Source organism: Macrobrachium nipponense, chromosome 6 (assembly GCF_015104395.2).
Source record: "Macrobrachium nipponense isolate FS-2020 chromosome 6, ASM1510439v2, whole genome shotgun sequence".
In the NCBI taxonomy this organism is placed as follows: domain Eukaryota; kingdom Metazoa; phylum Arthropoda; class Malacostraca; order Decapoda; family Palaemonidae; genus Macrobrachium; species Macrobrachium nipponense.
In genome coordinates this window covers 62,588,262-62,598,261 of record NC_061108.1, presented here as the reverse complement: position 1 = coordinate 62,598,261, position 10,000 = coordinate 62,588,262, and the positions used below count along the sequence as shown (strand labels likewise).

General features: G+C 42.6%; 1 protein-coding gene across 11 annotated transcripts in view; it reads left to right on the top strand.

Moving 5' to 3' along the window:
- LOC135216350 (protein unc-13 homolog 4B-like) overlaps positions 1-10,000 on the top strand; it is a 255,589-nt gene that overhangs the window by 123,411 nt on the left and 122,178 nt on the right. For all 11 annotated transcript variants that reach the window (XM_064251577.1, XM_064251583.1, XM_064251585.1 and 8 more), the window contains 2 exons: positions 742-850; positions 1,288-1,332. In XM_064251577.1, coding sequence (XP_064107647.1) covers positions 742-850; positions 1,288-1,332 — 154 coding nt within the window. The remainder of the gene's footprint in view (positions 1-741; positions 851-1,287; positions 1,333-10,000) is intronic.

The window sequence follows — 10,000 nt, the reverse complement described above, 5'->3', positions numbered from 1 at the left end:
ACGTGGTGCACTGTAGTCATTACTATAGGGTTTTGGAGCTTCCCTTCGGTCCTTAGCTGCATCCACCTTTTAGCCTTTAACCTTGGCTCAATTCCCGCCTCCTCTTTTGGTCTTGCTTCCAAGCTCTCCAGCTCATCTTGTCACTGCCTGAAGAGCTCAATAGCCGAAAGTGCCCCAGTGCTTGACTGGTCAGCCTATGTTTATGAATCAGTCAACTCAATTTGCGATCACTAACGGTGATGAGAGAGAGAGAGAGAGAGAGAGAGAGAGAGAGAGAGAGAGAGAGAGAGAGAGAGAGAGAGGTGGTTTGGTGGGAATCAATAGTAGTGCAACACTAACCTACAAACTACATAGCCTACATGGCTCATGAGGACTACAGATAATTCTTCTATTGTAGTAACGCATGGCAAAGGAATTGGTTGCTCGCTGGCCCGTCTAAAGGTGACAATTGCGGGAGCGAAAATGCTGCAGCTGCTCATTTTAGAAATGGCCGTGATTGGAGATTTCTCTCTGGAAGGTGCATTCGGCCTTATCACGAATCATAAAAACCAATAATATGTATTAAACAGATTAGCAATTTATATCATACATTTATTTTGTTTCCCTGTTGTCGGCAACTGTCAACATAATCTTTCTGGATTTTGACGGTCCAATAAATACGTATAACTGTTTTCTAGAAAATATACATTTGCATATATAGTAAGTCCTATCAATAGTAAACTACTGCATATGTATTTATAGGTACTACACATTCCTACTGCGTGGTGAAGGTGTCGGGCAGCGATGAAGTTTATAGAACAGAAATTCTACATGACCAAGTGGCCCCTTTTTGGGACACTCCCTTCCTCATGTAAGTGCTCTGATGATTATACCGTGCAGACTTTTACACACACACACACACTTATATATATATATATATATATATATATATATATCTATATATATATATCTATATCTATATATATATATATATATATCATATATCTATATATCTATATATCTATATATATATATATATATATATATATACTATCTATATATATATATATATCTATCTATATATATATATATATATATATATATATATATATATATATCTGTGTGTATGTGTGTTTGCAGTATGTATGAGCACCCTTTGCTTTAGCAAGTAGTATTTGTTCATTCTATAAGTTTTGCGAAATACACCATCTTTAATACAAAGACGCAGTGTACTTGATGATAAATTCGTGATATTGGAGAGAGGTATTGACGAATGATTGATTTTATTATTGTCTCTTATCATTCCAGAAAAATCACCGATATTCAAGGCGCGAAGCTCACAATTCAAGTATGGTAAGGAATACTGTTGCTTCTTCACTCTATGTGGCTCTTTCTCTCTTTATATAAATTCGAATTCATAAAAACTGAATCTCAAGTCATGATTCGTTGTCGCTAAGATTGCCCATAATAATGCAAGAGTTCGGTTAAGAGTAGCATTGCACACACCCAAATATAATATATATATATATAATATATACATATATATATATATATTATATATATATATATATATATATATATATATATATATATATATATATATTTGGAAAATGACCAAAATGTCTGCCATATGCAAATTTCCCAAATAATCATGGTCATTTTGAAAAATGAACAGGGTTTGGTCAGTTTTCAAAATAACAATTAAACTTACTGATCCCGTGGCCATCTGCAATAGCCACTTCTTGCAGACTTACTTCCAGATCTTTTTTCAGCACGTAAGGTGAACTGATTACGGGTGTATACCTGCTTAAGTAAACCATATTTTGGTTGAACGATAATAGCCTTTGCATTAGCAAATCCCGCTCGTCCGTGGTCAACGCGTGGAATGGGAACCATTGACAGTGTTCCCTGCGTGAGCTGGCTTGAAACGCTGTACTGATTTATCCTTCGTTTTCTTAGCTTGCTTCTATTTTTCTATTTTCGATTACCTTTGTTCAGTCTGGAAGCTCAGATTCGTGTTACAGAGCACAGGCTCATCATCATGGTCTTCCACAACTGAACAAGGACCAGAAGGAGGACATGGAATGCACAGCTTTCACCATTTCTCTCCTCCGGTTCATATCTTTTGATCATCCTCATTGGGTGAACATAGTGCTTCTGCAAGCTGTCCCTCTGTCTCCATGCCTTTCCTTATTTCTTCTGGTATATTAGCAGCAGAAATAACAAGATGAGCCTTTTCTCCATACATGGCTTCAGAAGGTGATATGCCAATTCCGGAATGGAAGCGTGTGTTTTTCTGCCACTGAACGAAACGTAGTCCCTGGAACCACTGTATAGTTTTGTTTTCTATCATCCAGCAGCGAGAATTGCTTCAACATCTCTGTTCACTGGTTCCAACGAGCCTGTGATTGCGAATATCTTGGTTTCCCATGAACTAGCTTACACTGAAAAACTGATTTCTGGCCCTCCTGAAAGGCCTTGCTACGGAACGGAAACAACAAATGATCTACGGCTGAAGGCCGGTTGCATTACAGTAAAAAACACACACACGCACACACATATATATCATATATATATGTATATATATATATATATATATATATATATATATATATATATATAATCAAAATGTGCGAACATGTAGACATCAGAGGGTTACCGAGACTCAGAAGATCAATTAAGGAGTTTATTATGATACGCTTCATGTCATCCTGACACATCATCAGTCTGTAATGTAAAATCAATTCACACACACACACACACACACACACACACACATATATATATATATATATATATATATATATATATATATATATATATGTATTAAGTTAAAGTTTACATGGTATTTTAAAAAGGAAAACATAAAATACTTAAGTTATTCATAAAAATTATTGTTAAAAGCTAAAAATAGTAAAATAATTTACAAGGTGACATTAAAATTGAAGAAATTTAGGATTAAAAAGGAATATTAACCTTAATAAAGCGAAGGACAAGAAAGGAATGGCTGTAGGGCCGTCGTTTGCCCAGATCTCGACTACGCCATGAAAAGCTGAGTGGAGGATTGACTAGAATTGAGGGAAGGAACGAGGTGCTTGATATGTAAAGACTCAAGTGTCGTTATATATTGGCTATGCTGGGTATTGTCAATTAGAGAAAAATGTTTTTTTGTTACTTTCAAATTTTACAGAGAGCTGCATGATTTCTTATATTAGAAAGTTCAGGGTTGGTTATCCTCTGGCCAGTTCTGTAGCTCACTCCCAAATGACTAGAATATCGAACATCCACGCCGTGTGCATGATAGGACGTAAGTGTTAAATATGTCCTTTTATTATTACCTGTTTTTTTTCAACAATTGGCCCACAAGTATATTTCATTTTTATTTTGTTTTTTCGTGGTTTGCTGTAAAGTGTCACATTTTCTTCCTCTCTCCTCTTCCCGTTTTCTGTTGAGCAAAATGACAGATTTGATCAGCTGATGACCTTGACTGTGAAATAATTGTTGGGATTTCCTCCTGCAGACTTCCTCCCGCAGACTCGAGAAACATTTACTTGGGGGGATTGATACATTATTACTTTTGTGTTGGTGGTTTATGTGGGGATAAATATATTGGTGTTATTGAGGCCTGGACGAATCTTGAATTATAAGAGTCCCTCTAAAGAAGGCAAAATGGTCAAAGCAGGTAACAGTCAAACCTTGGTGCATAAGATAACTAATGTAAGTGCGGGAGTTAACCCTTTTCAGGACATTGTTGATGGTGTTCTGTCCCAGCCATTGCAAATTTTTATTGAGGGATTGAAAAACTACTCAAATGCCAAGGGAATTAGATTTGTCATTTAGATGCCGTAGTTTCCATTACACAAAATGTCTGTCATGGACTCATCATTCAGTCATTTTGCTGCTTAGCAATTGCAATCAGTTGCCCAATACTCCTTTTGGAGTTTCATAATGAGGGACCTTGTCCCATGCAATATATGAGTTACATAATGGATATGAAAATTTACAATAGTAATGAACACAATTTGTGCAGTTGAAGCTGTCTGCAGACTGCTCCACTCAGTCTCATAAGACGCAACAACAGAATACCTAGTGTATGCCTAACACATTCCAATCTCTTCCCAACGTGCACTCTTTCATAGTTCACCTCTTAACTGTTAACAACATACTCGTACACTATACTAAATTGTCTTTTACCCACTCCAACATTCTCTTTCTCTGTTCAACAGCAGCTTTCCTTTTTGGTCGGATCTTGACTTCATTCACTCTCACTCACTTCATCCCTATCACTATTTGTTTCACTATCATTTATATCAAGTCTTTCAGTCTGTTAGTTTCAACTCTTCTTCAGTATCTTCAGCCTGACTCCCACCATTTCCTTCTGTGTCGTAACTGTCATCGTTCTGGTTCCCTATTTCCTCTCGCACATCGTTGTGGGCGTTGATCTCAAGCGACAATGTGTTGTACTGCTTGAAGGTGCTCCTTGCCTTCGAAGAGTACCTCCAGCGACCTTATTATTACCCTGCTATCAGGGTATACTTCAATGATCTTTCTGAGGGGCCATTGACTGCGTTTCTGTTGATCAGCCTTGACCACACAATGTCGCCTTCACGTAGGTCATGTTGTTCCTGTAGTGACTTCAGGTAACCTTCCCTCCAGTAACGTCTGAAACAATTGAGGGTCTCGGTTAGTCTGAAGTATTGCTGGCACAGTTGCCTCTTGTAGGTCATGTTGTTCCTGTAGTGACTTCAGGTAACTTCCCCTCTGGTAATGTCTGAAACGATTGAGGGTCTTAGTTAGTCTGAAGTATTGTTGGCACAGTTGCCTAGTGGTCACTGGCAGTAGCAGACGAACTACATCTCCACGGATGAGGTACGATGGTGTGAAGGCTTCATCCTCATGCATGTCCCCAGTGTACATCAAGGAACGGTTGTTAGCAACAGCCTCCGCTCCTTAATGAGGGTTCAAAGCTGTTCTTCACTGATTACATTACGTCGAAGGATGGTAGCTAGTGTCCTCATGACTACCCCAAATAAACTTTCAAAAAATCCCCCTTTCCAGGGAGACCTGGGAGTCTGGAAGAACTGTCGTGTGACATCCTTGTTGTGCACTTCATGCAGTAAGGTACTTGCTGCAGGGAATGTCATTGCATTGTCACTGTACACTGTGCTTTGGGCGCCGTGGGTTGCAGCAAATCTTCTCAGTAGTAACATGAAGGTATCGGCATCCAGCCCGCTACAGTAGTCCAGGTATAAGGTGTGGCTGGCCAAACGGCTGATGGTTAATGTGCCCCACTCCACCTTCTACTTGGATAGGGCCAGTGTGGTCTACACCAACCTTGTCAAAAAGATGTGTCATGAGTGCCTGGTCAATCGGGAGGGGTGGAGGTGGTGGTTGTTGTAGAATAGGCTTGAAGGCCATGATACATGCTCAGCACCTCCCTACTACTCTTCTGGCCATAGCCCTCAAACTGGGCTCCAACAATCCTGTCAAAAGATAGTTATTAAAATATTGTCCCCACAATGCATGTGAGTGAAGTGGAGGTGCTTAAGGTACAAAGTGACTAATCGGCATTTTGAAGGCAGCAACATTAACTCGTTTTTACTATACTCATGTTAACTAATCTGTTGTGATATATACAATGCCCTTACGCATTACTAAGCTGTTGTCTGCAAAGTTATCAATGTGGGTGGGCACTCGCACTCCACTTTCTAATCTGCTTCACACCATAGGAAGGTGGTCTTTGTTCTAAGTATACTAGTTTGCAAAATGGATTTGCCTGGCAGGTCCCAAATTTTAAGACTAGTTGCATGGCTTTCATTTGTTGGACAAAATGAACACTACTCCCCTATAACTTCCAAAGTTCTGCTGGCGGAGTGTTCCTTCTTCCCCGAGCTCTCTCAGGGTGGCTACAATTACTGCTCATTGTCGGATGGGAGTTTCTCCTTCCTCAACATAAAGCTCAGCTGTTCCCTCTTGTCCCAGAAAGGCAGGTCCTTCATGCCACAAAAGGTTCACTCTCAGTTCATTCAAGGTAGAGATGGGTGAAGATGTCAGCTGGGTTCTGTTTGGTGGGGAAATATCGCAGTTTGATGCCACACTCCTGTTGGATAGAAACAATATCCCCCACCCACACCTCCATAAGTGCCAAGGAACGCCTCCATATGTGCCACTACATCAGCACTCTAATAGTGCTGTCCAAGGAACTCCTCCATAAGTGCCGTGCACCTATATAGGACCTACAGGTGGCCCATTCCATTGCGTATCCCAATTTCGGAAAGCCCATCAGTGTGACCTCTACACAGCACACTCCTTATATTCTCACCTCACTTAAAGGTGCCATTCACAAAGTGCCATCCACTTATGGGACACTTCCCAAGTGCCACAGAGCACCCAGTCTTCTCAGACATTTCATTACCTCATTCGCAGAGCCCATCTCTAGGTGAGTGCCACCTTACCAAGCAGACACTCCCAACCAGTACTATTCCTGGCCATCCTTTTCAAATTTCACTGAGCCTCTACTGCAGCCTAAAGAAAATGTCTTCCCCTGCTTCCCATGACATCGTAGCCATGGAGCTAGAGAGGCTCCAAACCCTCATGACTCTGGGCCAGCACACTGGTTACACCGGACAGGAACTCACCCAGTGGGTGAAAGGGCAGATGGAGGATTTACTCCAGTGAAAAAGAGCATCCAGAGAAGAAGAGAGGAAAGAGAAAGAAGCAGAGAGAAAAGAGAAAGAAGCAGAGAGGAAAGAGAAAGGAGCAGAGAGGAAGGAAAGAGAAGCAGAAAAGAAGGCAAGAGAAGAAGAGAGAAAGCATGAGCTAGCTCTCAAGGAGAAGGAACTCGAAATCAAGGAGAGCATCTTAGCTCAAGCCACTCAGCAAGCTTCCATCCCTACACCCACTGTGCCTCACAGTCCCATTGTCTTCTGCCAGCCTTTTGCTGCTTCACCGCCTGCCTTCTCCATTCCAGAAGTAACCCAACCAGTTAACCCCGAACTTGTTCTGGCGGGAAATTCAGAGGAGGATTTCCTAACCTCCCCACGCCTAATCACTGCCAGAGAGGACTCTTCACCTGTGCCAGAGCACACTGCAAGCCTTGGTGACTCCACAGATTCACAACCTGTGGGGCCATCTCGGCCTTATCATCCAGTGCCATGGAAGAAGTTCTGGAGAAGGTTCTGCCGAGACTGTGGCCGCAAGGGTCACATGTCCGCAAAATACAGAGGGTGCGCCATTCACAACATTCCTGCCATTGCTATGGCCATTATAAATTCCTCTTCATTGGGACCCCCAGCTAAGGGCCCTATAACCATCGCACTCCTCCAAAGTCATTATCAGTCAAGCCACGTCAGAGCCTTTAACGACCCTGGCACCCAAATCTCCATAATATTGGAAGATCGAATTCCCCACGGGGCTAACATCAATAGAGGTGTATTAATTGCCATTGAAGGTATCAACCATATTAAGTAGATCCTTCCCACTGTCCAATTGAGAGTCACAGGACCTCACCTTTCCAGAGTTTGTACCCTTGCAGTAGCAAGTTACATTCCAGGAGGTTACGACCTCCTCCTAGGGCAAGACTTGAAGTTCCCCTCTCATTTCAAGAAACCTAGGGTTCCTAACCCCACGACAAACCACTCCAAAGCAAGGAGCCATCCAAGACCTACTTCCTCCCGGAAGTACAGCCACCAACAGTCCCCCCCCGTCACCAAGGAGGGAGATTGATCACTCACAGTTCCTCTGCAAAACCTGCAACGTAATAGGGCACTCCACGAATTGCTCTAGGTGCCCTAGCAAGCTACAAGCAGCGGACACTGTCAATTCTCCACAAGGCTTAGCCTTCCAGAAGAGACAGAACACCCTGTCTCCCATCACTCCGGGCACACCGAGAGGTATGGCACCTCCGTTACCCGTCACAGGTCCATTTGACCTTAACTTTCTGCCAGTGCCACTTGGCATACTGAGCAGTGCCATGCTCCATCCAGCCTGGACGTAGAGCCACTACAAGAATTCACCTCTGCACCTGGGCCTAAGCTAGTGCCGGCGCCCGAAACTAACTTTATCAAGGATCCTCCTACAGGAGATCCTCCTGCAGGCATTGCCCCGCTCCAGTCCACGATTCTTCTTCACCATCTCCTCTGTCAGTCGAGGATGAACCTCAGGCAGCAGACCTCACCGTTACACCTTCTCTGGATGACCAGGAACTGCCCGACCAGGAGTCAGCCTGGAGTTTTACCCTTACGACGGCTGTCGCAGCAGCCAAAGTGAGCGCCTTCTCTGCAGTAGGTTCCGCCTCTACGATGGTTGCTGCAGATACCGAAGTAGGGCGTTTACCTGTAGTCCTTAGGGCTACCACTGCCTCTGCTCCTGACAGCGTTTCTGGCCTTTCCCCAGAGTCGGTGCCTCCGTCCACTCCTAGGACTGGTGTAGCCAGGCCCTGGAGGAATAAGAAGAAGAAGAAGGGACGTAACAAACTCATAAATTAACCAAAGAGCCACATGCTCTCATTGGCACCTGTGCCCTAGGTACAGTGTCACATTAATTTGCAGTGATACTAGCACTTACCCAGAGAAGGTGGCCAGCCTGATCTCTGCCAGTAGACTGATCCTCTAACCCCTAGAACTTGCATTACTAACCCTCACTTAAAATGTCATAATTACCTCATTAAATTTCCACCCTGGTGCACTACTAACCACTCATCACCCTCACACATCATTACCTCATCTTATGTATTTTAACAATTTAGGTCAATAAACCTCTGCTGTGCGTACCACATTCTGGAATGATTGCATCCTCTTAATTAAATGCATAGAGTAGGTTAGGCTAATAATTTAGTACCAGGGCATTAGGGTAATAGCAAATAGAATTTTCAAAGTAACCTTACATAGGGGTAGAGTAGTCTGTCGTCACAGACGATCAGTAGTTCTCATTTAGGCTAGACTACATCATTAATTTAGTAAGCTAGTGCACTTAGCATCTTCACCTATAAGTTAGGTAGGCCATTGTAGCTAGCTGTATCGCTGCTCTGAAACCTCAGTTACAGAAGGAGAACTGTTTAGTCGAGGAGATCGACTTATTTAGCTGAGGCCTTTACGCCCGAAAGGGAGTGAATGCCTTCTTAACAGGGGGAGCTTTTACGGTTTTTGATCGCCTCGTCTTCCCAGTGTCATTCATTTTTATTTATTTGCTAGAAGAGCAGCCATTTTCTACTCCTAACATCAGCTGACTTTAGGCGGGAAACAGAAAGCAGGCCAGAGATCATCATCTCCATGAAGTAGTGGGGGGAATAAAAACTCGTTAAGCATTAGGGACAGGTCCCAAGGAGAGTGTGTAGGTAGGTAGGTATTTCTTAAGATCCCTTATCCTATGAACCTTTGCTGACCATATGTCTGTTTCCGGGATGACCTGCCAACAGGGGGGAAAAGCTGCCCCAATGCCCAGGATTCGCACCTGAATCTGTTCTCAGTTCAGCCCAGTCCTTGACCTTGAACAGACGTCTGAGCCAGCCTGCCCATAGGCCTAACAAAGGCGCTACTGGTGCGCCCTGAACTCTGACAAAGCCGACGCCATCCTCTTCAAAGGCACCCAGATTGCTGAGTCCGTGCTCCGTCTACTCGCAAGCACTTGTATTACCTGAATTCATAAATTTGGGAACCAGCATTGCAGTAGAGGTTGAATTTGGCCATTTTTTTCCATATTGTGAAAGATAGGAGTGACCCAGACATTATACGGCACTCTGACCACGTGTGGCCAATTTGCCTTGCCTTTATGTCAGGCCAGTAAATGGTTCTTGTAAATAAATATAAACTAGAGTAGTCAGCTGGGTTTTCACTGGCAACCTTTCAAAGTAAAGAATAAACCAATTCCTTTTACAGTTATATAAGGTAAGTCATAAGCGCTCCATTTTTCCCTCTTTTTTTTTTTCTTACCTTTGGGACATAAGGCCCCCATATGTAAATATATATATATATATTTATATATATATATATATATATTATATAGAATATGATATTAATGTATA